A 27,648-nucleotide genomic window follows, 5' to 3' on the forward strand; every position below is an offset into this window, starting at 1 on the left:
TTCAACAAGGCTCAGTTCTGGGTCCTGCACTTGGGTCACACCAACCCCACGCAGCGCTACAGGCTCGGGGCAGAGTGGCTGGAAAGCTGCCTGGAGGAAAAGGACCTGGGGGTGCTGGTTGACAGCCGGCTGAACATGAGCCAGCAGTGTGCCCAGGTGGCCAAGAACAATAATTTTCTTCAAAAATCCTTTCACCACTCTGGAAGAAGACCAATCTTAGCAGCCATTCCTATCTTAAGGCTCAGATCCTGGAAAGCACAACAGTCAACCAGAATGCTTGTGCTGCAGTTCTACAATTAGTTCAGTACTGAATTAAAATACAGAATCTGTATTTAGTGGTAAAATCAGTGGAAAGACTCCACTGATGTTAGAATGTACTGCTCAGTCAAGTACTGGTCCTGTAGTTTGTGTTCTGTTGAGGGAATCAATCCAGTTTTCAGGTCTTTACTGCAAAATATGTGCTTATTTCTGTTTGTAAATGCTACTGCTTTTTCCTAGACAGTTTTGTCAGAGAAAAAGGCTTTGTCCTGGGTCAAAACCCCATCTAGAATAGCGATATCAAGCAGAACTTTGCAATGTTCTGTAGGACATCATTGATTGTACACCATATCATGTCTTTCTCTGTAACTATAATAAAACATAAACATAACTAAAGTTCACAGAGAGAACTGACCCCTACTTCAAAGCACCTCAAAAAATGAACATGCTCCAAACAGCCTGGATAGTGTATCTCAAATTATAAGCTTCATTCACAGTAATCTCAAGATCTTGGATACAATAATTAGATGGTGGCAGTTCCATTATGACCATCAAGATGAACTATAAAAAGTTAAGGTATTTTGCACAAATGTTTGCAAGGCAAATCAGCTATATTTGGAAGGGCGTATAAATTCTGTTGTTCCATTGCAAATTATGGTTCAAGAGGTTTTCAGCCTTATATGCTAAGATGAGAAAAATAAATCTAATACAATGTTTATAGTATTATTTTTCTGGTTAAAAGGTCACAAAGAATTAGCTAAATTCCCCCAACAGAAATATTACACTACAGATAGAATCTTACATGCAACACAGGCATACACAGAAAATTAGTCATTGCTTTAAAAAACATAGAATTTACAAAGTTCATTAACAATCTACTTTTTAAATAATGAGGTTACAAAGCATGAAATGCATTTACATTGACTGGTCAAGATCAAATTTTTTTATCCTCAGAAGTTTATTTTGATCTCTGTAATACAATTAAGGTATTGATGTAAAAGTACATTTCTTTAAGACCAGGAAATTGTATTGTATTAATCAATAATTCAATTAACTTCTCTAACTTCAGTTAACCTCACCTAAGAATTATGGTTTTGTACCAGTAGGAATAGGTGTAGTCATAAAAAATTCATTTGCATTAGCCAGTTTGTCACTTCTATACAAAAATGATGCCATCGCTGGAATCTGAGCAAAGTAGTTTTTTGCCTGGATATGCTTATGTTTTATTCTGTGAATAAATGCTGCTTCATAAGCCTGAAAAGAAAAAAAAAAAAATCCAAATCCCATTAAAAACAATTAAAATATCTAGCAATTTACATGTTGCTTCATATTTTACACAGTATAAATAGTGACCATTTAAATAAACTAAGCCAGATAATTTATTTGCATATGATACATAATGAAATACTTTGTAGTTCTATACTGCTACCTTATGGCTCAATAGTGAAAATTCCTAACCGTTTATGGCGAAATATTAGTCACTTTTTAAAAACGGAAAAGCTTGTGGCATTTTTTTATACATTCAAGATAAAACTTATTTCTTTCCAGGTAATAACATTTGCACTTACCTTTGAAAATCAAAAAAGGCAATGCTTAAATGTCAACATTTGCAAGGTGATGACTATAGGAAATTTTCTTCATAAGAATCGGTGACTACTTACAAATAATCACGGCAGCAAGCATTTCGCAGCATTTCAGTCAGGTTTTGCATTCAGTGGTGACATTTTCCTAAATTTCTAGTGATTTGTAGCAGTTCAGATAATAAGTAACCAGAATATTTAGCTGAAAAAACCCTTTGCTATTGCTATAGTCATCATTATGAATAACTGCTTAAAGAAAGTGCTTGATGGGCTTTTTTTTTGTTGTTGTTTCAGTGAATGAGAAACAATAATCCAACTTACGATATTCTAACTTTGGCTTATTTTCCTTATTTCACACTCTTTGTTTTTCAAAACAAAGCTTTGGCCATTACCAGTGAAGAAAGGTGACTCCTCGCTATAGCTGATCCACTTTTATTTTTGTAGCAAGAGCTAAATGAACATACTCTATGATCTTTAGGTAGGCTTGCATACCTTACTTGGTGCTAATATGGCCTAACTCCGACCTCCACTGAAGCTGTGGACTTAATCAAGTTAATGGCATCTCTTCAACTATGACATCTAGACTTATGAAGTCAAACCAGAGAAGTGCATAATCAGAATCTTTGCCTGCCATAATGCAAGCAGCATCTTTGGATGCAGAGAAGCATTGCTAGATTCAGGCTGCTTGAACAATCTTGTTGACTGAAAGTGAGACAGAGAAGTCAATAAAGGGATTTCCAGCTTGAAACTGATTTTACCTTTTAAAGCTCATATAAACATGTGTCTGCTTGAAGACACAAGTTGGGCGCGCACACACAAAAAATCTAACGGATGGCAGAATTCTCTTTACTTTTAGAATTTCGTGACTGATATACTTCGTTCCCAAAGCAAACCTTTCACCAAGACAGCTACTCATTTGCTCTGTCAATTTAGTTATCACCTACTCTTAAGACTTCCAAAAACAAGGGCAATGTGCAACAGCTGAAGTTGCATTTGTGATGCACACATATTGTGTTAGAAATTTAATTAATACACTGAACAAAAGGACACTATACAACAACCTCAGATCACTACTTACATAAATCAATAACCTAGAGGTGAAAAGCTTAATAATCCATTACTAACTGCAGGACAAACAAAGCTCACAGGATTCTTCCATGCCTTAGAAAACTATTTTACTATATGATGTCTAGTGAAGTGAAATATTTATCAGACTGCCATGTTTAGATACAGGATTTGGGGAGAGTGGTGTAAGAATACACAGTTTCAATGACGACTTCGACAAATTCTTAAGTTTTGTAACTCAGAACAGCAATTATGTTGTTATTGCTTAATTACAAACTGTAAGATTACATTGTCAGGGGTACTTAGATGACATCTGTGTAAGAAAGTAAACTGAGATGAATTTGATGATGACAAATGGCGAAGTTCTAGGTAAAGCCATTCTGTTGTTTCCTGAGAAATTTATAGGGTCGGAAACAAATGAGGTCAGAATGTGCAAAAGTACAATTGTCATGGTATTCATCGCTAGTCTTCAGTAGGTTTTCCATCCAGGTCAGCTCTTGTCTGATCTCAGCAGAGGAAAGAGGACAGGCATGGCACTGTCCTCAGCAGACAGCATAGATGAGGCCACTTAGCTTCTTGCATTTCAGGAGGGAGAATCAGGGCAGGACAGAGTTCAGGTACATGGATGCCAGCTGCCCTCTGGACTAGTGCCCGTTTTATTTAGTAGTAAAGATGCAATCGTTTAAATAGTCACAATAGGCCAATTCAACATGGATGAATGTAAGGACCAAATTTCACCAAGCATCATTAGTCACAGGATTCTATTAAAACATAACATAAATATTGTAATAAATTATGCCCACCAAATTTTACCTTCTGAAGGTTACACAGCTTAAGATGTGCATCTGCCTCATCTTTAGTGAGGAGAATCGTGTTCCATGGAGACCACTCATGCTGCTTATCCCATCTGATCATAACCAAGTCACAGAGGTCACTGCGGGCACTGAGAGCTGACTGATAACCCCATATGTTCTCAATCATGTACTTCAGATCTTGATGCTGAGATGGAAAATGGGGTTAAGAAGGAAGAAACATGTTTAATTCTACAACAAAAGCACTGTAGCCATATAAGAATCCAAATAAAGCTTTGAGTAAATATTTTTTCTATGCATGTCAACGCATCACTTGGTTAAAGAACGCCTAGACATACACATTCTCCTTTTGTGTGGTGTGGCAATTAACCACATTTTTCTTGTATCATCTCTAAAATATTACATCCTTACTTTGATTGTCTCTGCCAATGGCAATTTGCATCTTCCATTGACAGCCTGATTGCTTAACTGCTCTAACAAAGCTTCTTAAATTTAATGCTTTTCCTCATATAGTACGCCTAAGCCTGTTCAGACAATTTTTGTTAATAACAAAAATCCATCTCTGTCATTACTGAGATGACTTTCCCATTTCATTCTTGGATTCAGAATTAATGTTATTCAATAAATGAGTTGTTTACACTACTAAACTGCTTACAGTTTACATATAATCAGAATAATCTGGTCTGGAAAACGTGGGAAATTAGGACAAGAAAAACTCCTGCCTGTGAGAGACCCCAAATCACTGCCTGCTTTGCTTTCTTTGCCTCACTGTGCTGTTGACATGTGGACTTTCAAATTTTCAGAAATTTCAAATAACTACTGTATCTTCTTTTGTGCTAAGCTACACATCTCAGAAGTTACCAAAACTTGCAAAAATCCATACTAAGGCATATAAGAGTTCATGTAAAAGAGATCCATAAGCTGACTCTTTCTTTTTTCATGGATAACAATTATAATTTTTTTGCCTGAAAAGTAGGCAAAAGCTTGTTCTAGGTTATACTTCTCAGGTCATGGGAAAGACTGTGATTTAAGAAACTTCTCCCAGACTTTCCAAAGGTAGGCATGCACTTTGCTGTGAAATTGTACAGTTAATTATTTTTAAATTATGCTCCCTCCCCCCCCCCCCCCCCCCATTTGCTCTGTGTTCACAAGGAACAGAAACAGCCTTCAAGTATTGTCATCTGGCAGGCTAGGAGCAAGTATCATTAAATGCTCAGCAGGTGAGACTGAGAAACAAGGGCAGGCAGCAAACCAACAGAGGAGTTAAGTGCATTTGTAACTTAAAATGAAAACAGCATTGCATTAGGATGTTGTTCATCAAGAAAAATCAAAGCCATAGCATGTACCATCGATTCTAAGGAGCATGGCATAGTTAAACCCCCCTGAAAGAATGAAAGGCAGCCTCAGGACTCAACATATTTGCTGAACTAGTTCATTTTTAGATGAAAAAGGTTTTTAGCTGCAGTAAGAGGAACTTACTGGAGCTACCATAACTCTCAGCAACTGCTTTTTGCCTTTTAAACCTTAGCAGCACTCACATAGGTGGTCAACCCAAACACAGTTAGAATCGGTATGCAAGAGATCTAAAGAACAACCTTTTATCTTATCACAAAAGTCTTGCATCTATCCACAGACAGTACAAACAGAGCCAGTAATGGAACTGCACTGGGCAATCAATGAAGCTGTCACAGCTGCTGCAAAAGACTTAGTTGTGCCCAGGTTACTTCTAGATGCCTCAGAGCTGTATTCTGGATATAAGCACAGAAAGGGACAGACAGTTGTTGCGAGGGGAAGGGGAAAAAAGCAAGTAGCTCAGAAAAAAATTAGTAAGTTAAGGAAGTGTTAGGAAAAAACCCAAGGAAGTTAGTAATTTAAAATATAAATCTCTGTTGTTTAGATATTTACAACTCTAAAGAAAAGTTAATTTGGATGAAAATGACACAGTATCTAGAGATGTTGCAGTGGTACAACCACAAACAACTGCAGATGAGGGCTTTTGATGTAATCAGCTAAGAAGCAGTCATGTTTCAGTGCATCAATGGCCACCAGCTATCACAAATTATGTAATGGGACTGAGGTCCATATTAAGATAAAGTTAGACACAGACATAAAACTTTTCAGCTTAAGTGAAAACCAGTATGGATGAACATCATCTACAAAATCTAGGTTCTTTGATAGTACGTCTTAACGCAGGCATGGTAATTAACAAATTCCAGTCTTCCTTTTAGCAGGTCCCATTGGCAAAGTGCTAAAACACAGAGTGGCTAAAAATGGTTTAAAAACTATTCTATGAGTGTTGATGCTGTAGAGATTTTTGTTACTAAATCTCAGAAAGTTCAAATAAATTTCTGCTGTTCAATATTTTCAATAAATAACACTTTGCAATTACCTCATATTTAAAACTTTCCCAGTGGATACTGGATGTCAAATTCTTTTGTTGGCAAAATAAGCAATAACAACTAAAAGAGAGAATTTGCTGAAGACAGAGGCAAGAATTTGTTTTAACTAAGTTTTCCAGTGATGAATATTAAGAAACATTAGCTACTTAGTAATATTGTGGAAGATTACAGCTGATCACTGATGATGGTAAAAAATTTAGAAAATTAAAATATGTAATGAATCCCTCTCCTAAGAAATGCAAAACATCAAACTTCCAACTATACAGATATTCTACTGACATAGAACAGGAATGTCAAAACCTCAGTTCCTTTCATTTTTTTCCCTTCTGAGAACACAAAACAGTTTAGTTGTACTGCTGAAACAGTCCAAATAATGGGACTCAAAATGCTTTATGTCTTGAACCATATTATAGTTACAAAACCATTGTTGTTTCTTTACAGATGATTCTAGTATCTTTAAGCAACCGGACTGCCATAGCAGAACCAGAAGGAAAATTTGTATCATCTGATTCTTTGATCTGTCAGCTAGACTTCTACCTTCTTTTAATGTATAGCTTGTAACCACTTCTGAGTACAGCTATACTTCAAGGCTTCAGTGCTGCTTCTTTATGGTATTGAATGTCCCATATCACAGGAAGAAGTATTTGTAGCTTTTAGCCTGTTTCTCAACCTGTCAACAACATAGACAAATTCAAGGAAAAACTATAGTCAAAGGGATTGTTTTCCATTATTAGAAATGCTCTTTCAGACAGTACCTGAACTAAGAAAACAATTTTAGCATCATCCTGATAATCAGCTTCAGACTTCCTGAGATTTTCTAGTATAACTTTGTACTTCAAAACCGCTTCTCGTCGCCGAGTCTCATTATCAAGCTTGCAACATAAGCGACATCTGCCAGTGGTGTGGGAATTAGCAGGAACAGGAAACTCAGTAGTTGGCAAGTAATTTTCACAACGACGACAGAATGTAACATTTTTATAAAGCTTTAAGGGATCAGGTGGAACCTAAAAGATTTTTTTTAAAAAAAAGTTAATTTACCACAAAGTATCTTTGTATTACTTGTGTGTCACCCAAAGTCTGTGAGAATACGTTTTACATATATTCATGCAAATATTCCAATATGTAAAAGCTAGTAATATTTATTTTTAAATACCCAATAAGCATTGTTTTTCTAAAAAAAAAAGACCAAAAGTAATTGTATTTTCTTACTGTACTTGTTAAAAACAGTTCTATAAATCAGAAAATTAATTTTTAAGCTATATGAAGATCCAAGACACCATGCTCCAGTGCTCTTGCAGGTGCTTTTACGTATGCAGATGGTTAGCCATTCTGGAAAGATGACAACACTGAGAAAACAGAAACTAATTCTTCTGCATTTAATTTTTCATATGGAAATCCTCCAGCAATTCCACAGCAAAATGTAAAATAAAAAAAGCTTTCATTGTTTTCCATTCCTTTTCTCCACCATCCTTAGTTTGATGGCCACTACGTCAGCCTGCAAAATAGGAATAATACCTTAAGTACCCTAGCAACTTCAGGGTTAAACTTTGGAGTTTTAATATACTGAAGAAATAATGTACAAATTCTTTTCCTCAGTCCTTCTAAGTTGCATTCTTTCACCTCTCGCAGCATAAGATCAACTTCCCTGTCAATTAATTCCACTATTTCCTGTGTTAATTTACATTCATGTTCCTGAAAGAAAACACAAAGGCAAACAAACTCAACAATAAGGAAGCAAACAAACAAAATAATTCTAATGCAGATATGAAAGTGAACTGTGGATACTATGCCCATCATCATTCATACCTCTGTATGTTCACATGAGTTCATGGTCATAGAAGAATCCCTTAGTGTCTTAGGAAAACAATCTCTAAGAAAACTAATGTAAAGAACTACAAAACCGAGAATGCTTACAGATTCTGCTTTGAGGGGCCTTTACATATACCAAAGCTGTGAGGAAATGTAATCCTGGAGGCATTAAAAAATGCTAAGCACAGGCTTAAGCAAAATTTTCAGTCTCCAAAAGGCCCAAGAAATATCTCCCTAAGAAGCTTCCTTTGGGTATGTGATAGGAGGTTTAATGTATTTACACAGTAAAGGGTTAAAAAACCCCAATAAAACAAAACACAACAAACAAACAAAAAATCTCACCACACAAAAGGCATGGGGGACTTGGGATTGCTTGGAAATTAGTCATTTCGATATTTCAAAAGCTTAGCACGAGATTCTCCAGAGACAGATAAGAAGTGAACGAGTTCAATGTTTTCTCACCTAAAATAGAGTGTTAATTTACAGAAATCCTAGGTTTTGTTCACTACACCAATATTAACTTGTATTAAGACAGGCAGGAGATCATAAACCAGCAGTGCTCCCAATGCTATACTGGCTTTAGATCACATTCTGGTACTACCAAACAGCAAGATGTTCATTTTCATAAGACCAGGAAGCAGCATTCTGTTCTGGTTTGACAACAACAACAACATCATCTTGAAAGCACCTTGAAACTCACATTATTCTTTTTGTATGTCAGTAAATAAATAAAACCAATATGAAAGACTAAAGGAAATATAACCAGCTCCTAATTCACTGGGAACAGTGGCAGCAGCAGAGGGGGTGGGGAGCGAGAGGCAAAGATAAAAAAAACCCCACAGTATTTGCCACTTACAAAACTTGTAACCCAAACAGACAGAGATAAGGTTCTAAACAGACATGTCAAAGAACTGAGGAAAAACTAGTAATAGTCACTTACATCTCTGCCATGGTTTTCATCAAGTTGTTATAAACATTAAGCTAAACTTTGTATTAAACGTGTATTATGCACTAATATACAAATATATATACATATATCTGAAACCATGGGGTTAAAATCCTAACACAACTTGAAAAATATGCACATCACAAAGTGAAATAAGAATTTAAGAGTATATTGAGAATGTAAATTACACTCTCATACCAGGTGGTACACTAGGTTTTCTCTTGCTGCCAGCTGATCATCCTGGCACCTGTCTGCCAAGAGAATCATTGCTTATGTGTCAACATAATTAAGTGACTGTATCTGCGGGAAGTACAGCTTCAAGCTAAACATAAATACAAAAATAAAACGTACCTTCACTGTACGTCTGAGTGTTAACAGCACATCTACTCTCTCATCTTTTGGGATGTCATTCATCCTAATGCTGCAGTAGATTTCCAATAGTTCTCTGGCACGGAGTGTGTCCTGTGTATCCATTTCAGTGGTTTTTCCATCATATGCTTTCCATCTCTTAGGTTGTGCACACTTCAGGAAAAAAAATTGTATAACTCAGCTATTATAACCTGATCACCAGCTGAACAAGAGCATTATGTTACATCCAAGTTTCACCAGAGCAAATAGGGCCTTAACATTACGCTTGACTAATACAAAAGGCTGATTGTATTGTCAGTATTTAGGCAGTACCTCTTCCGCCATAGCAAGTATTCAATTGCACGTTTTGTTTAAAGTTGCAGGTCATGAAAATCTTGACTTACAGTATATTGAAAGTAAATAATATTCTCCTACAGCGACATGCTCTACTCCTTTAAAGCAAATTTACTGACAGGAGTGTTAGAACACATTTGCTCTGTATTTCATCTTACAGTCGTAAATCCCTCGAAACTATCAGTAAAAATCAATAGGACTGTTGACTGTAAAGATTGCAAATTTAAGCCCTCAGATTCTACTGCAGTACAAAACGTCTCCAGGGAATTGCTCTATTTATGCTAGCTATACAGATGGACAGGAGGCACAGGCTTTGTTAAAGCTGACTAAGGCAAAGTATGAGTTTCCGGCTTATTGGGTACTTTACCTAGCTGCTGCTTTGCTAACTTAACCACATACCATATGCCTACTACTTCAATTGTCTCTCTGAGCATCTTTAACTTCTATAAACAGTGAGAAGTTACACGCTGTCAGCTGCCCCATTTGGTTTGAAAAGTCCAGCCGTTCTCCTCTTTCGTGAGGATGGGGTTTGGTTGCAGACTACACTGTCACATAGGGAGGGAGGTATCCAAATCCAATAGAAATGTGGTATTCAAAACCCCATCATTACCTAATTCCACTCCCTTTCCTTAATTTGGACAGCTGTTTGGAACATCATTCTGAGTATTAATTATTCTCTTTCACTGTATTTGGAACCTGAGTGTTCATAAACACTTGTGAGCTTCACTTTGCAGTCTCAGTGCGAGTTAACTTCCGCAACGTTTCATGTAGCATTCACACATGTAGTAGTTTTCTGGATATAACCCCAGCATTGACATAATCATTATTTTGACCAAATATACAGGTTTGCCATGGTGATAAGTCATAAAAATACCAAGAGTATTAGATAGAGCAGATATGATTAGTCACCACCACAATCAAAATAGAGATTTCCTCAATTTTAAAATAAATAAATTATAAAGTTAGGTAAGCAAAAGAAAGACAAAATAATTGAGAAAAGGATTTAACACTGAATAACTGACATTTACTTATATTATCAGTGGGGGTAGAACTCTAATTAAAGGAGATATTGTTAATCAGAAGTCACAATTTAGAGCTAAAACTGGTTAAGAAATGCAACAGCAAAACCAGACATCAGTAAAAAATAAAACTCTTAATTCCTTAGTGAAATCTTTGAACTTCTGCAAAACTAGAAAGAGGCAATTTTCTCTGTCCTAAAAAGAGAGCATTCTACTGTAGCTTCATGACTTTGTTTTACTCTTTGTACAGTACTAGAAATTCTAAAAAAACCCAACCCAACCCAACAAAACAAAAAAACAACCAAGCAAACTAACACCCCCATTCTCCTTACCCTGGGGGGAAAAAAAAAAAAAAGAAAAAAAAGAAAAAAGAAAAAAAAAGTAAAAAAAAAACACCACACAAAACCCGCCCACCAACTTAGAAACTATCATGCTGTAATTCCTTTGTATGGCAGACTGGCAAAAATCACTGGTTTCCACAAAGTATTTAATTCAGTACCTACATTTGATCCTCTTCAGCCAAATATAAGAAGACAGAAAGGTCATTTGCTTATGCTAGGGAGAGTTAATGGGCAGCGTTTAACCTTGGAAATGGTTATTAAAACCAGGTTCTTCTGATAAAATTGCAACAACCCATATATGAGCTAGCATATATTAGCTGCAAATGACCCTTAACACAGACCAACTACATCATGATAATGTCTAAATTATCAAAACTTCTGTAACTTCTTACTATCTCATCATAACTGGTTATTATATAAAATATGATAATTTAAGAGAAAAAAATAATGCAGCTTTTTACTGGGGAAAAAAAGAAATACAATACAGAGGTCTCATCAATATGAAGATTTCCAATATTTCAGAAAGAGTTACAAGCTCTCTGATTTCAGGACTGTTTTCATGTATTCAAGATTGCTGCAAGAAAACTAAAACTTTCAGATTTTTTGCCAGCTTTTTCTTGTCTTTTAGACTGCTGGCAGTGCTGCAGAATTTTAAATAAACCTGTTATCTCTATTACTTCAGAGAACAAGACTACTTTAACTGCACTCTGCTTGCCAATGCATGAAAACAGAAAAAAGCACCTGAGGAGAGAAACATACCACCACAGATACAGAGAGAAAAAGGTAAGTAAAAAAAAATAATCAATAAGATGGATGCAGAAATAGCACAAAGCATAAAAGGTATGAACTGAGCGATAGTTAAAAATTACATAAGTTACTTTAAGAAAATATGATTGCTGTATAAAAGCTTAATCAGGTACTTCCTCTTCAAAATACAAATGCTGAAGAAGAATTAGCTCAGCATAAAAAAGAATCCCCTAGAATGTAGTGCACATACAACCAGTAGCAATCATTGTAAAAGTGCACATGCATGACAAAGTACATGCTTAAAGTAGCAAAGAAAGGAACAAAGGTTTCCATGCAGAAACAAGTTTCATATCTCATTGGCTATTACAGCAAAGTGAAATGCTTGCAGTCATCAGATATGAAAGGTGTTATCTGAATATTAACTGGCAAATTTCCAGATTAACACCATCAGCTCCAAGTTTAAGAAGTAACTGAATAATGTATAATCTAGCATTCCAACAATAAATCTCATACTAACACAGTGTTTAAATTGCACTGTTACAGTCATAACACCCATCAATTTAATTTTGAGATTTCCAAAAGTATTTTTATTTCTTTTATTTTTTAAGAAATGCAGAAATTGTTACTTTCTTTACCTCTGAGTTAGGCTGTTATCTATGGCAAAATTTTAGAACACTCAAAACCCTATAGCTGACATGATAAAAACCCATGAAAATAAAAAGTTGCTGTAGTTCAGAAACTCACTAGATTTCCATATTAAAAAGAAACCAGTCTCTTTAATGAAAAAATAATTTAAAGATTTAAAATCTGAATAAATAAATTAGTAGTAAATGCTTCAGAAACACATCCACTGTTTGAAAAGAGAAAATATCTCTTGTCTCTCGTGTCTCCTGAATCTCCAAACATCAATTGTCACTAAGAATTCTGGTACTGAAGAACGTTTTGCTTCTGATTCCTAGATGTAAGAAAGCTGTACAACTTGTGACAATATATACAGGAAATAATCTATATAGGGTAGCACATTGGAAAGCAGTCCTTAAAGGGAAAATAGAGACTCAGTTAAAAGAGAAATATATTTGCTTTGACTGCTCCAGGCTTCTTTTTCTGAGAAGATAACAGAAAAGATTGTAAATAGCAGAAGCAAATGTTTAACATAGAAATGATTCAAGGTTTTGATACCATTCCTATTTATATTTAGTTTTGGCCTTTTTTGCACTCTTGAAAGCAGCAACAGAGACCACAATCATATCAGAGCAATAAACATGGTAACAATTCCACCAACATTTCAGATAAGTAATTTGTTCATAATACAGAAAGGTGATAGATTTTATGAAATCACTTTTTATGGTCCAGTTCCTGTACCTCAATAATAAAAAAGAATGAAAAAAAGTTTCTTTTGGACAGAACTGCCATTTTTACTTTTGAGCATGAAATAGTCAAAATAAAATAAAAAAAAACCCAAACAATTAGATAGGAAAAAAAGCCCTATTTCTGTTGCAGTATTTATTTTCATAATTTTGTCACATACTACAAAAACCAGCCAGAAAATAAACTTTTTTTTTTTTTTTTTTTTTTTTCTGAATGGATGGACTGATGTCTACCTAAAAAGGCTTTTTTAAAAATTTTACATTAAGGTGACATTTAATCTAACGTCATTCTAAATGACCTTTGTATATGAATGAATTCTCATCTTTGTTTTATAGACGAAAGCCCGAAGAACACTTGCATTAAATTTCATCCCCAAGACTATACAAGAATAAAATCTCAAGTGAAAGGTCTAATGCAACTGAAACTAGTGAATCAAAAACTGAGTTCAATACAATATAAGATTTAGTCAAATCTCTTCTGGGTTTCTATCCTGAACGTGAAAGCAAAATAAATGCTTTCTTTAAAGACAGACACATGATGACGAGAGGCCTGTGCTCAATGGGGAAATAAGTGACAAATCTAGTTCCTGAAGGATAACATTTCTGAGGAACTAAGGAAGGTGGAAAAAAAAGAAACAATTAATCCATTCTGCAGGGTTAAAGTTTAATTTTACAAATACATGCTTAAATGTTTGCATTTAAGTTTAAATACAACAGTAAACTTTTCACTATAGAAAAACAATGAACAGACCATACCAGAGGGAAGATCACTTAGTCATTAGTTTTGATTAATGAAGCTATTTTTGAAAGAGAAGCTAATAGGCAGATTTTTAAAGTTTCAAAAGCAGATGAGAAAAGAGCATCATTTCACGCATGACTTCCTACACCACTGTAATGCACACAATATAAAATATAGAATGGTATGCAATACCATGATGCTTTATAACCTCAAATTAACCGTTCTGAATTGTTAGAATTTGAGCCTTTAATGCTGTTCACAGTGCCATCAGAATCTTCTTTACAAAGAATCATTACATAATACAAAATTTATTCACTCAGTGCTATTATTTTATATTATATATACACACGTGAGATTCACCATAGACACAGGTAGTTAACAGTCTTAATGATGCACTGTTAGTCCTTAAATCGGTCACAGAGCTAAGATATTTTTAGCTTGGAAAAAGAAATTTACTGAGGCGTTTTAACATGAACAACTAGATAATTTGGATATTTGTAACATTAGCATTCACATGATTAACTGTTAAAACTACAAAGGTTACTTTTGGCAGGTAGTTCGCAAATGTCTTTTCTGTTCCTGTACTTTGGTATTCTATATGTTCAGCCTAAAATTATATCACTGACCTTATCCAGGAACTGTAGTATTGCTTTTTGTTGATTCTTCTTATCTGCATTTAGTTTGTGTCTCCCAATGGAAGCAATCATCTGTGCCTCTTGTTCCAGAAGTCCACAAAGAGCTGCTTTTCTTTCAGCTCCAGTAAAAGTTCTGTTAATCCGTTCAGTCTCCTCCTGCCTCCATACTACAGACACAAATATTTGGGGTAACTTTTACAAGATATTTTCCAGTGAAACTTCTGCTTTCATATTTAAAAAATAATCTAATTAATTTTCAATATTCATTAAAAGCCAGTTTCTGTGTTAGGGAATTTATTGTTACACATATTTTCAATACACACAAGATAGCCCAGAATTTAATGTAAATTACACAGATGTTCTGTGAGAGTATGTGTGTGTACATCAATTCCAACCTGCCAGTTTGCACTCCAAACTCAAAGATGGGTTAGGATAAAAAGGATCTCTATGTGAGAAAAAAAATTTTGCTCCTGTGGAAATGTGTGATTATATTTCTTCATGATTTTGCATCTAAACTAACCATTTGAGACTCAAACAGCTCCAAAAGGTATGAGCAATACGAACTTTAAAAATAATTGCTCATCAGAGTCACAAGAAAAGACACCATGGAGATTTTCTCAACAGATTAAGAACAGCATCTTACTGTGGTACCACTGGTACTCAGTACTGAGATTACTGCTTCTCCCTGCATAAGTGAGTAAAATCTAAAGAAACTTGAAACCCTCCAAAACTGAGATAAAACTTGACTGAGTCACATTTAGCACTCTGGGTTTTACACTGAGTATTTCAGTGGTTATCACCTTTTGCTATCTAAGGTAGATGGATGCACATTAATAATTAGACAGTCATTGTTCTACTCTCCCCTTTCCTCCTCCTCAACAGAACCCTTCAAGTGGAAGGAAGCGGCACGTGAACCACAGGGTGGTAATGGCAGCAGCATGTGAATCAGTACACGCTGTATAAGAATCTGGCCTTCTGACTCTTACAGTCAAACCACAGGTACTTGTTGCACTTATAAATTAGACTACCTAATGACAGAAACATGCAGATGTATCCACATGTGTCTATCATAGTTTAGTTTGTAGTACCAATTTCTTGACTGTAACTGCTGACACACAGACTACATGCCCTTACAGAAATCTGTTAGTAAAATCAAATTGTGTTTACTGAATAATGTTTTCCTTTGCATACACTGTAACAATTCTTGGCTTCTCTGAAGAGTGTATTCCATTTCAAATACCTTAGGAGTTTTGCAAGGAGTTTTATAAGACCCACAACTTCAAAATTCCTGAATAACATCTCAAAATGTTGTTATTGTTCCAGAAGTTATACAAAAGCTAAACCCAGTGTTAAAGAAAACAATCCAATATGTAATGCACACTTACTGGAAAAGCCTATAACATCCTGTATCAGGCAAGATTAGAGGCAGGAGGAAGGATTATTTTCTGCCTGTGGCTTCCTTATCTACGATACCTTATGTTTTCCATTTTAATATATTTCAATTAATTTCCTTAAGGCTCTCCAAGATTTGGTATTAATATGACAGCTGACAAGTTCTGAGTTCCCACAGATACATTTCTAAATAAAGCCATTTCAGCAAACAAAAGCCCTGTATAGAATTTATTTACATGAAGCTTTATGTGCCTGAAGGGGGCAGCAACTTCCAAGGTAGAGCTAATAAATACAGTAAGTAATTTTGTTCTTACAGAAATGAAGCAGCTGTCAGTTATCGTCAATACTCACCTCCTGATTCACCATATACAGGCAACCAAGTTAAAATTCCTCTTGGATTATCTGTTCTACAGGCAGACATTTGACTCATCACAATTTTTATTTGTTTTTATAAAACACAGTAGCTCATACTTCTCAAATAAATAATGAATGGCTCCATATGCTGACACACTGGATATATAGATACATTTAATTTGCACCATATTGTCAAAGGGTAAATTTTTTACCAACAGGAATTGCTTGTACTGGCTAACCCTGTAATAGTATCCCCCTGTTGTGATCACCAGCAATAACCTTCACAGATCTCTGGAGGACAATAGTCTCATTCTATTACTGTCACAATGATTTAGCTTGTGTAGACTGTTGACACTATAAGAATGTAAAAGTAGTTTCAGAAGCAGGTAGAAAAAAAAACTTCCTAGAACCACTAAGCTCTATTAAAATAAAGAGCATGACTGCAAGTCTCCATGTAGAGAAGCAACTAGTCAACACTGGTAAACAAAAACAAAACAAAAAGATTGATACCAGACCATTATCTTTAACAAAATGTTAAAAAGATATTTCAAACACTGGAGTTCGTTCTGTTCCATTTATGAAGTGGCACATGCTTTCTCAGGTTGCCTAAATATTAAATTCTTGAAAATGCATAGCTGAAAGTTTTATTATTTGTGAATTCAATTACATTGTTAGGAAAAAGAGACACTGATATAATCATAGGTTTTAAATCTAAAAATACTGGGAATATCCGCAATCATTCACAACTTTAACTCAGCTTTGTTGTTTCTATTGCAAATAAGACTCTTCACACTTAAAAAAAAGCGGATCATACATTTGATAGCACATTAGCTAGGAAGTGGTTTACTAAAGAACACATTGCAGGAAGTCAGATACCAAACAGTAGCACTTGTAATAAGTGGAGAGGAAAAAAATTATTATTTAGGTACCTTGGCTTTCGATTACCTAGAAACACCTTTAAAATGGCTTGATTCTTGTGAAATGAAAAGCTAACCATCTATGAAGAAAAAGGGGGTGCGGGGGAAACAATCCCTAACAAACCACAAATCTCATGAAGATACCATTCCCAAAATTCTGAAGTTTAAGACCAGTAATAATTTTTACATTTGTTACAAACAGGGATATTTCTAAGTCATTTATACATTCAGACAAAGTGATTTGTTCAATGTCACACAAAGTATGACAGTATTAGAAGATTAGTGTGTAACTTGGGAATTTTTGAATCATGATCCTAAACTCTATGAATAATACATGCCACCAAATTTATGCTCAGTTTACCATGGAAGAAAGAGCTGAGATGGTTAAAGGGCAGTCAGGTGGCTTTGCAATAAGGCAGGTAATGCATTTAGGTCAGTTCTGCTCTAGAGAAAACAATGTCCAAACTGCTGAAGAGTTATACCATAAGCAAGCACTGTAGCCTAGATAACACGTGAGTTGTTGTAAGTCACAATGCAAGCAGCTTGCTTAAAAGGACACATTTTATAAAGAACACTTGCAGTTTCATTATATGCAAGTCCACTGTTTTCTATTGCCCTTACTTTTCCAAATGGACATACTCTAGGTTTTCATTCCACTTGCAACATTACTCTCCTGTAAGGTTTTATGTCAATTATCTGCAGTATTCACCTTACTTTTCCATGAAATTTTTGTGGTGCTTGCCTGTATTAGACATCATCCACTCCAACAGGAGTAAGTCTTCCAGGATGCCCTGTAGGACTCCTAACAGATTTTTTTAAAATTTTGGCAAGACAGTTTTGTGAAACATGGAATAAATTAGAAGAAAAAGCATCAGCAGAAGAAGACTAGGACAAAAGGAATAACCTCAGTCATATACTGTAAAATTCTGGGCAAAAATTTAATCCATTATAAAAAATGTCTATATCGAACGACAAATGATGGATCTTAATACTAATTTCTTCTTGACATTATTTTTAGTGTCTTAAATGTAGAGCAAAAAGGTTAAAGTAACTCTGATCCAAAAAAACAGTTCCTGTTCCTCTAGCTGACCTTAACATTAGAGATGAACAAAAACAGAGAATAATAGAACTGCCAAAAAGCACTGTTCTACAAGCTGATTATTTCCTAGAAAGGTGCACTGGTTTTGGCATAGTAGCTTCTATGGTGCTGTACTTTGGATGCTGATAACAGAGGAATGGTTTAGTTATTGCTGAACAGTGCTTACACTGTGTCAAGGCCTTTTTTCTGCTTCTACTAATATATGACAGTCAAATAATTCTTTAAAAATGAAAGATATTCCACTGTAAATAAAACTAAAAAAATCAAGGAAATATCTATAGAAACACATTCAAAAACCTAACTTTTTTTAAACAAATGGTACCATTTGGCTGATTTGAGAGTATCCCTTTAAGAAAAAACTTACATTCTAAATCATGGTATAGTAGCTCAAAGTCTTCTTTTGTTTTAGGATTCAGTCTTCGCTCCTGCTCCCTTCTCAGTCTTTCTTCTTTCTCTTTTTTTTTCCGTATCTCTTCTTGTGCCTCCCATGCCAGTCTTAACCTCTTCTCTTCCCTCAGATTTTGTACTATATTTATAGCATGCCAACGACGGAAATATGTTTGTATTACTATTACCTATATGTGTAACAATACCAAAGAATCATGAATTTAAAGCAAAACAGCATAGTATTTTGTTCTTAACTGGGTTTTTTTGCTACCTACTTCACTATACTTTCTAAGATTTGTCTTGTACTCAAGATAATTTAAAAGTTACAAAAACAATCATCTACTATAAGTCTAAACACCAGTTATTTACTTACTTAGGTAACTGCAGGAGTTTAACCAGTGAGTATGGTGGAGGAACTAAGTTCAAGTAATGATGTTAAAGTATAAATTACAATTACAAAATCCATTTTTTCTGTTTCAAATCTCCCCTTAAAAACATCTTTTGCCGTGTATTGGTTTTATTCTTTTCAGCTTTGTAGGCAGAAGGCCTCATCTTACTATCAATTTACACAGTGTCTAGATTGGGAATTTAGACATATATCTGCAAAAATTATTTTAAATGTCTAGATACAAAGATAAACACATACACACAAAATCAACTGCATTTTACCTGTAAACAAATAATGAAAGTGAAGTTACCAATGCTGTTATGATAGAACTTTAAAAAGGCAATTAAAAAAATCCACCTTCCAAAGCTGTGGCTATTAAAGGCTAGGGAAATGCTTACAGCATGCTAACGGAGGATAACGCATAAGCCTGAGCTTCTGCCAGCTGATTTAGCACTTGTACCACAAGCAGTTGGGCTAGGTCAATACTGATAAACATTGTTCAGCATTGAAGGCTATCAAGCACAAACCCACACTAATACAGTTATATCATCTCTAGAGATATCTTAATCTAACATTTCGCTTGAATATGTCTTCAGCTAGTATCTTGATTCAGAACTACACTGCATTGTGCAAATCCATCAATTTGTACCAACAGCAAGCCGATGTCTCTCTACTGTGAGTTATAGATTACCTACAGATACATTACAAATTTCAGTAAGTGGCACTAATGATCACAGTAAAACATAACGGTAGTCCTGAGGGAACAGTTAACTATTTGGGTTCCACTTCCACAAGATGCTTATTGCTGTCAGCTGATGCTAACTAATTAAGAAGTTCCTACAGAAAGCTTCTACCCAGAAGATTTCAAAGCTTCTTGCCAACCACATCAATACAATTGTTCTACTTAGACGCTTGGGGAATCAACTGTATCTCCACTTAGATTCAGGCTTTCTATTTTAAGCAATCATACTAGTAACTAGAGCATTTACAAAGCAGTGCCCTGCTTAACATGATGTTGGGCATACTTATGTTAGATGTGCAGTCACCAAATATGTAGTTTTCAAAAATCAGTTTGGAATGCCTAAATGGCATTCCTTGCACAATGAATATATAGAATCTGTCATTGGAATCAACTGCACAAAGCAACTCAGCCCACCAGAAAACCCCATAGACCCACCATATGCATTTGAACAGCCAGGTTCTACCTCAATGCCAAAGAAGGTAACTTGAACACAATCTGAAACGGATCCATTTGCCAAAGGAAACCTACCAAGTCTGTCAAAACAAACAAACAAAAACAACCCCAGAAAACACAAAAGCCAAATGCAGATCTCATAAATCCTAACCCAATACTCCACCCATTGAAGGCCATACATTCAGCATATAGCTTAGGTCCTTCCAAAGAGATTGCGAAAATGCCATAAAGGACAAGACTGTTTTAATCCCTAATGCTCTATATGGAAGCTTAACTGTCACTGTAAGATAGAAAACAATAAATTCAGAATTCTTAATATTTAAGAAGTTGCAAGGTGGACTCAAATGTCACTAAAAACACACAGCAAACACACACTTCCCCCATAACTAAAAGATCACAAAATGTGACGATTAAGCAGACATTTTGCAGTTCACTTTTAAAGTCACTGTTCAAACACTTTGAATGCTCATTAAATATCCAGAAAACCTTTGTAATACTTTGCTTTACAGATAATTTCAAAAGATAAGAACTTACTGCTTCAAGTCTACGTTTATGGTATTCTTCTGCTGTAAGATACTTTCTAGGACTTATTAGTCTGTCAGTCACGTTTGACACATACAGGCCAACTTTAGTCATCTGTGTTGATGTTGTATTTTTTGTCTGTTGTGGTTTATTTTTTTCAAAAACCGTCTGGGGAAAAAATGCATTTCAGATTTTAACAAAATAAACAAGAGATTTTTTTCCTCATTACAGTAAGTGGCAAAATTAGCTATTTGTAACAAAAATCACAAGACTCACAATATTCATCCACTAAATACTTTCAATTGCACACTTCTGATCTACTTCCTCATTCCTATTGGAAATAGTTGTGTCAACATTCTGTTCTATTTGGCAAAACTAACATTCTGAAAAGACATTACAAAGCCATTACCTGTGTTTCCCTACAAAATAACTGAATTCCTTTGTCAGGTCGTTTTTTGGGTATTGTCTGTGATCCTGCATTGTGAAATTCCACTCCTGTTATCCTGTTCTTAAATCCACCCAGAAATGGTTTATGATAGGTAGGTCTTTCAATTTTTACAATTACATCTCGGAACGAATCAGTGTCTGTTAAAATGAAAGTTCCAAGATAGAAATATTTTTTCTGTTAGTAACAGATTGAGATTAGAGCACAATTCCATATGTAGATACACATGTAAACACAGCATTTACCTGTTTGTACTCTGACAGTCAAGTTATCGGGCATGTGGTAATCCTGTTGAACTGCTTTCCCAGGAAAACATTCCTGATCAAGATATAACTGCTCAGACAGGATAGTTTCATCAAAGTTAGCCCTAGTCCTCCTAAGAGTTTCATTATCCTCAATCATGTTTCCTAAAAATAAAACCAAAAAGAATTCTCAATAAATTTCTCAAAACAAACTAATAAATACCCTGAGATAATTTTATGAAACACTGCAACACAGAATAATCATAGATTTTTGAGCTGGAAAGACAGCCTACTTGAAAGCTGAAAGAGTATTATCATACTTCATACGAAGAGTTATCTAATGTTATACTGTCACCACATAAAGTCATTCATATTACAATTTTTTTTAAAATTACAGGAAGGAAATGTATTTATTTGCAAATACGTAAGTTTAAATCAAAGTTACCCATTTACACAGCAAACTCTATTGAAAAATCTTACCTAAACCTGCTCCAGTTTAGACCTGATCTAAGCATATGATGGCTAAATCACTGTTGTCTTTCACACGGTACTTGACATTGTGGTGTTTATTTAAAGACTATATTCTGAACCAGTTTATTTAACTCGAAGCTCCAGAAATTACTTCTTTTTGATTTAAAGGTAAGATGTCTGGCTTTGGCACAGTGCTCTTCCAAGGCTGTAATCGCCAGATTCTCAGACTGACAGCATCTGAATGCAGCCCAGCCAAGAGCAAAGCAGGCAGCAGGCCCATACTCCAAAGGGTCGCTCACTGCACTCACCTGCTCAACAGTGTGCTACCTTCCACTGTGAAGACCTAAGAAAACAGGGCACTGAACTAGGGAAAAAAGTAACACAGGACACCCAGAATGCAGAGGAACAAGTGCTGGAAATGATGGACTGTTTTGGGGACTTCAGGGAGAAAGACATGGATAATGAAAAGGTCACAGGTAAGTTACAGGGAAATCTGGAGAGCAGGTAAAATAGTAAGGTGACTTCCACGATCTAGTCGAAACTGCAGTAGCCTAGGTACTCATTGAATTATGCACTGTTTTGCAAATGTGCGTACAAAACACGTATACATACTTGCAGCACATGTTTCTGGATATGAAGATGACTATAAAATGCCATCTTAGTCTATAAATTGCTACTGCAATTTGAGATAAAGAATACATTCCTCGCCTTTTCAAGCATGTTTTATACGAGACCTTAAAAAGTCACTTCAAGGCCAAAAACCAGCAAACATGACCAGAACGAGGGTGCGGAGGGTGTAAGGAAAAAAAAAAAAAATCATCTCCTTAAAGCCCTAATGCTCAACATTTTAATAACTTCTTTACCTGTTACTGCCCCACTTGCCGTATTTGCTGATAGTACTGAGTTCTGGGATGTTTGTTCTTCCCCTTCTGAATGTCTTACTTCAGGTAAAGTAGAGTAATTCTCACAGGTGACCGAAGATGTGCTCTCAGATGACGTGCTGAACGGGGCACCTGGCTCAAATACATCTTGCTTGCTATTTCCGATCACTTCTTGATTGCCTAGTCCTTCTCCAAGTTGTTCCCAGTGCGCTAAACTTGACTGCTCCTGTTCCTCCAAAACTGACTGCTCCGGAGGGGACTTCTGCTCGCAGCCCCCCTCCGACCACACAGCACCTGGGGCCCCACTCCTGGCTGCTCCTCTTTGTGAGGATGCAGACAGTTCCTCTGCGCCTGACTTTTCCCTTATAACAACGTCAAAGCACCTATCCGATGTATCTTCCATTTTCTGAAGTATCAGTCGCCGGTTTTTAACCTTTCTGCAAGAACAATTGCAGTATCTACTTAAAATTGTGTACTAGCACATTTCTGCTACCAAACACATGGGCGACTTAATACCCTGAAAACCTTTTTCTGTATCTACTCCCAAAAAGCCTACTTAGAGCAGCATGGGGTCTTTGCTTACACCAAACACAAAGCACTTAATGTCTTCTCAATGGTGTTTAGCCAACATGATACACTCTAGCATTGCTAGCAGGTAGTCAGCATAATTCTTTCTTTATGTATATATATAGAGAGAGAGATTTATCTCCATTTATAACAAGGATTTACAGAGCAGTATCACCCAGAGACAGCACACCTTTAAGGTTTTCCGTGCTGCCGCTGCACTGACAAGGGCTGGAAGAATCCAAATCCCATGTCCGCGACAGAACCCGAGAGCAAAGGGGAGGCAGCCCTTGGCCCAGCGCAGGGGTAGGGCTCCCCGCCGCGGCCCGCACCCCCGGCCCAGCCCCCGTTACTCTCCTCCCGCCGGGCCTGCGACGCGGGCGGCTGTCCCTGGCGGCCGCTTCCGGCGCGCCGCGGTAGCTATGGCAGCCGGGACCGGGCGGGCGCGCCCCGAGCATGCGCACTGGGGAGGGGGCGGGGCGGCAGGCGGGCGCGCCCCTCGCAGCCCTGCGCTTGGTGCTGCTATACAGGCCCCGGGGCGAGGAAGGCCAAAAAAAAAAACGGGGGAAAGCGAAGCGACGTGAAGGGACAAAGGCTGAGGCACCCCCGTGGGTTCCTTTTACCCCACTGCCGTTAACGGAAGCACCTCAGAACGCAGCACCTGCAGCAACTTGTGCTTGCTGCCCCACCGGGCCTCAGTAGGCCAGTAACCGTGCTACTGCGTCCCGCAGCACTGGCACGCCAGTGTGACAGTTGCCGTGTCCACTGTTGCGATCCATAGCAAGCTGAAGATGAATTCATACCAGCTTATAGTGCCATTCACGTAGTAAAACACCATTTCTCCTTACAGTTTATACCGTAGATACTAGCAGAAATGGTGCCAATACCCAAAAGTGTTTCCTGGGTGTTAACAAAAAGTTGGTGTGTTTGGACGTTGGCAATGCTCGCTCACAGAACCCCTCACAGACCACTGCTCCCTGGAGCTGTGTGGCAGCACTTACCTGTGTGATGTGCTCAGCCTCCCAGCGGTGCTCTCGCATGGAAGGTCTGTGGTTCTGGTGTGAGGACTGAGGCTGCTGGGTGGAAATTAAGACACATATACCAGAAATAAAACCACATGAAACTGAATTTCTTGGTGTTTGATGTGTGGTTTCCAAGACAACCCTTGCAAGTGTTTTCAGCATACTACAGGAAAACGAGACTACACACACTTCACACAACCATTTCAGAGGTGAAATACATGATTCCGTGTCACAGCTCTAGGATGAAAAATTGTTGTATTTCAGCAGGCACTGAAATTATATCCATTCTCAGTAATTCTATGTCATGATCACTGTCACCATGTTTCACAGACATTGTCAGACATCTGAACATTGGCCAGCTTCCCATCAAAAGGACAGACATTTCCCATTACTAATGGTAATGCACTTTTTTTCTAAAACCTAGATTTAAATTCAACTCAGGGTAGAATAGGACCAGCAGTAACTACAGAAAGATACTATGTCATTTTGTGTCACTTTGTCATTACTAGTCAACTTGAATAAACGTTCAAACTAATTTTGTTTGCAAGATGATTTTTTTTTCTAATGAAATATCATACATGCTGTAAATAAAAAAAGCTGCTTTCACTCATCTCCCCCTGAACACAATCAGAAATTATGTCAAAGATTAACATGGTATCCTGTTCAGAACACAGCCACTCAGAATAGATTAAGCACCACAGCAAGTCAGGAATAACAGAAACCTCAGTACTGCTGCTAGCTGACAATCCAAAAAGTTGGTTTTCTGGTTGTACAGGCTCTGTCTCTGCTAGGTCCCATACTTGCAGATGGGAGGATTTTCACTCACATAATGACTTCAATCAGAGGATCTCAAAGCATTTTGAAGATCTGAAGTTTGTTAACTCTAAGGCTTGCAGTGATTCACCTTACAATATTACAGCAGATGACAAAATCTTTCCAATCATCATGTATTTCCAACAGAGTTAATGGAGAAAAATCAAGCAAAATCATTACAGCCAGTCTCCAAATTATGCCTTGCTAGCATATTCATCTTAAAATAAATTATTTGCAACATAGTACTCCTAATATAGATCCGATCTTGCCTGTAAAAATATGCGTATGATTTTGTTGCTACAGTGTGGATTTAAGTATCAGATATACAGTTACAGAGTTAATAGCAAGGTAAAAAATACTGTTTCTCTTCTTAGCAAAGATCTATTTTTAAATTAGCCAGGAACAAGGATGAGGTGAACTATACTACACTGTACAAAAAAAGACATAACACTGTTACATCTCAAAATTACAATCCATTTTCTTTCCTCCATTTGTTCTTAATAACTGCTATTTAAAGTTGATGGATGCTAAAACATAATATTCATTTAGTAATCTTATGTAGCACAGATGATTAATTTATGCTAAGATAATGAAACCAACTTTAACCAATGGTAAAATAATAAAAATAATCCGTAAACACATTGAGAAATTGATAAAAAACACTCAGAAAGCTGAAAAATCCTTATCAATGCTTCCTAGAGTTGGCATCAGTAGAATCTTTTTAAGACTCAGGTTAATTGATTCCTAAACTACATCATTTGTGAACGCTAATCCGGTGTTTTGGATAGAAAGATTTAGAAAATGATCCTATTTTGAGTCACATGAAAGAAACATTTAATAGACCAGAAAAATCACTGAGAGGAAATATAGCTCAGGGAGAAAAAAATCCCCTCAAGGTAGTAAACAACTTATGCTAGGGTCTGTACTGAGGATGTATTTGTGCATTTGTGAAAGGGTTAAGATGCAAATATGCTTTTGATCAGAGAACCTCAGTTTTTAAAGATCAGATACCAAATTTCAGCAGCAATGGGCCAAGACTTCCTCCCCCCTGCAACACAACTCGTGACCTTACAGAAAGCTATTGTAAGTCACATGACAAATACAGCTTTAGAAGAGGAGAAAATAACTGTGAAAGAGCAGAAAGAATTCCAATAGTCGTCACCATATTCTGGCAACTCCCCCCCCTCCAATATTGCATGCTAGTATCATTCGTACTAGACTTCAGGGGGGTTTGTTTGTTTTTTCTTTTGCGTTCTCTCACATCAGCTCAATACTTATTACCTAAAACCATTCATCTTCATTTCTCATATGACATTGTTTGCTCTCATTCAAATCTATAATCCTTTTAATACTTCTGATGTGCAAACTGCGTTAACGTTAGCGAAGTTCTCTTCTGGTATGCCATCTAGTGGTTTTATCTCAGAAGAGACCAGCTTCTACCTTTTGTAAGACTGCAAAAGCCTTCAAAACCAACCAGTGAAGCAAAGTATGTTTCAATCTGCAAAATCTAAACATTTCTGTGATCACAGTAATAATCATTGAAAAAAAAATCTAAAGAACACAGTGATAATAGTTGCTAGAGTCAATACCCTACGTATACTTACTTTCTCTTCTACTGTCCTACTCCCCTAATACTGCGATTGTGTGAAATAATATATAAAGATGTAATTAATCATTAATAGGAATGATCTAACAGGTAAACTTATAGGCCTAACAAGTATGAAAAACAAGCTATGACAACTTTTTTTTATGTAATGTAGTGCAGAGGCACCATCATAAATGTTTAACTGCAGATTTTTGTCATACAGCTGTATCCTTATCGTTATTAATGGTACTGAAAAAAGTATGTAAAAGCAGACTCACACAGTATTCTTAGATCTAGCTTTGGATTATTTTAATTGGTGCTTATAACATTAATCTGTACAGAAGTTTTTAGAAGAGCCAGGCACCATTTCCATTTAAAAGTTTAAAAGAACCTAGCCAGATGTGTCAAGAAAGAATCACTATTCTTTTCATACAAGAAGTAATACTGAAGGTCTGAATCAATAATACACAAACAAATCTATAAAGTATACATGGTTATATACAAAGGCTTTGTAAGACCCCAATACTGAAGTTTGTGCCATGTGTATGGTGTGCAATATGGTAACCTACCTGCTAACCAACAAACCTGTTCCTGCCACCACCGCAAGGGGTAGGCTTCCTTCTCCCCCTCCCTGATCTTGGGTCTTCCCAGTTCTTCCCCCGAGGCAGAATTAGTGTTTATATGGGCAGCAAAGTCAGCCAGCTCAGGACAGTGATTCAGCTGAAATCTAGAAAACCCGTTATTTTTGGGAAGCCTTGTTATCATTACATCAGATCCCTGATCTCAGTATCTGCATTGTCATAGGCACTGGCAGTGGCTGGCAAAAACACACAGCCAAAGGTGGGAGAGAAGGGCAGGATCATGCTCCTCTACAACTTTGACTTTGGTTTCAAATGGCCTATAATATCTGCATTTATTAACATACAAATACAGATCATAAAAATAACTCAGA

General features: G+C 36.5%; 1 protein-coding gene across 5 annotated transcripts; it reads right to left on the reverse strand.

The window, feature by feature from the left end:
- On the reverse strand, positions 1-27,640 carry IQUB (IQ motif and ubiquitin domain containing). 5 transcript variants are annotated; one of them, XM_080393924.1, is made up of 12 exons: positions 24,278-27,640; positions 22,695-23,149; positions 21,364-21,525; positions 21,083-21,258; positions 20,686-20,841; positions 18,546-18,756; positions 14,411-14,586; positions 9,221-9,391; positions 7,630-7,806; positions 6,870-7,118; positions 3,717-3,902; positions 2-1,512 (listed from the first exon to the last, which is right to left on the reverse strand). In XM_080393924.1, the coding sequence occupies exons 2-12, from the start codon at positions 23,113-23,115 to the stop codon at positions 1,345-1,347; spliced, it is 2,253 nt and encodes a 750-aa protein (XP_080250050.1). In that variant the 5' UTR covers positions 23,116-23,149; positions 24,278-27,640; the 3' UTR covers positions 2-1,344. The 5 variants fall into 5 exon arrangements, with proteins under 5 accessions (XP_080250052.1, XP_080250053.1, XP_080250050.1 ...); XM_080393925.1 differs by having other exon boundaries at positions 23,470-27,640; XM_080393926.1 differs by having other exon boundaries at positions 1-1,512; positions 7,639-7,806; positions 22,695-27,640.
- Between the last annotated feature and the right edge of the window lie 8 nt (positions 27,641-27,648).

The sequence above is a fragment of the Falco punctatus genome (genome assembly GCF_963210335.1).
Source record: "Falco punctatus genome assembly, chromosome: 6".
NCBI classification, from domain to species: Eukaryota; Metazoa; Chordata; class Aves; order Falconiformes; family Falconidae; genus Falco; species Falco punctatus.

Bases quoted from the DNA above. Each gene is read 5' to 3' on its own strand.
- IQUB (XM_080393924.1), bottom strand. From the start codon at position 23,115: ATGGAAGATACATCGGATAGGTGCTTTGACGTTGTTATAAGGGAAAAG. The intron at 20,842-21,082 runs GTAATGGCTTTG...TTTTTTCCCCAG, and splicing joins TATTTTGTAGGGAAACACAG to ACGGTTTTTGAAAAAAATAA. The intron at 1,513-3,716 runs GTAAAATTTGGT...TTTTCTTTTCAG, and splicing joins AGCTGTGTAACCTTCAGAAG to GCTTATGAAGCAGCATTTAT.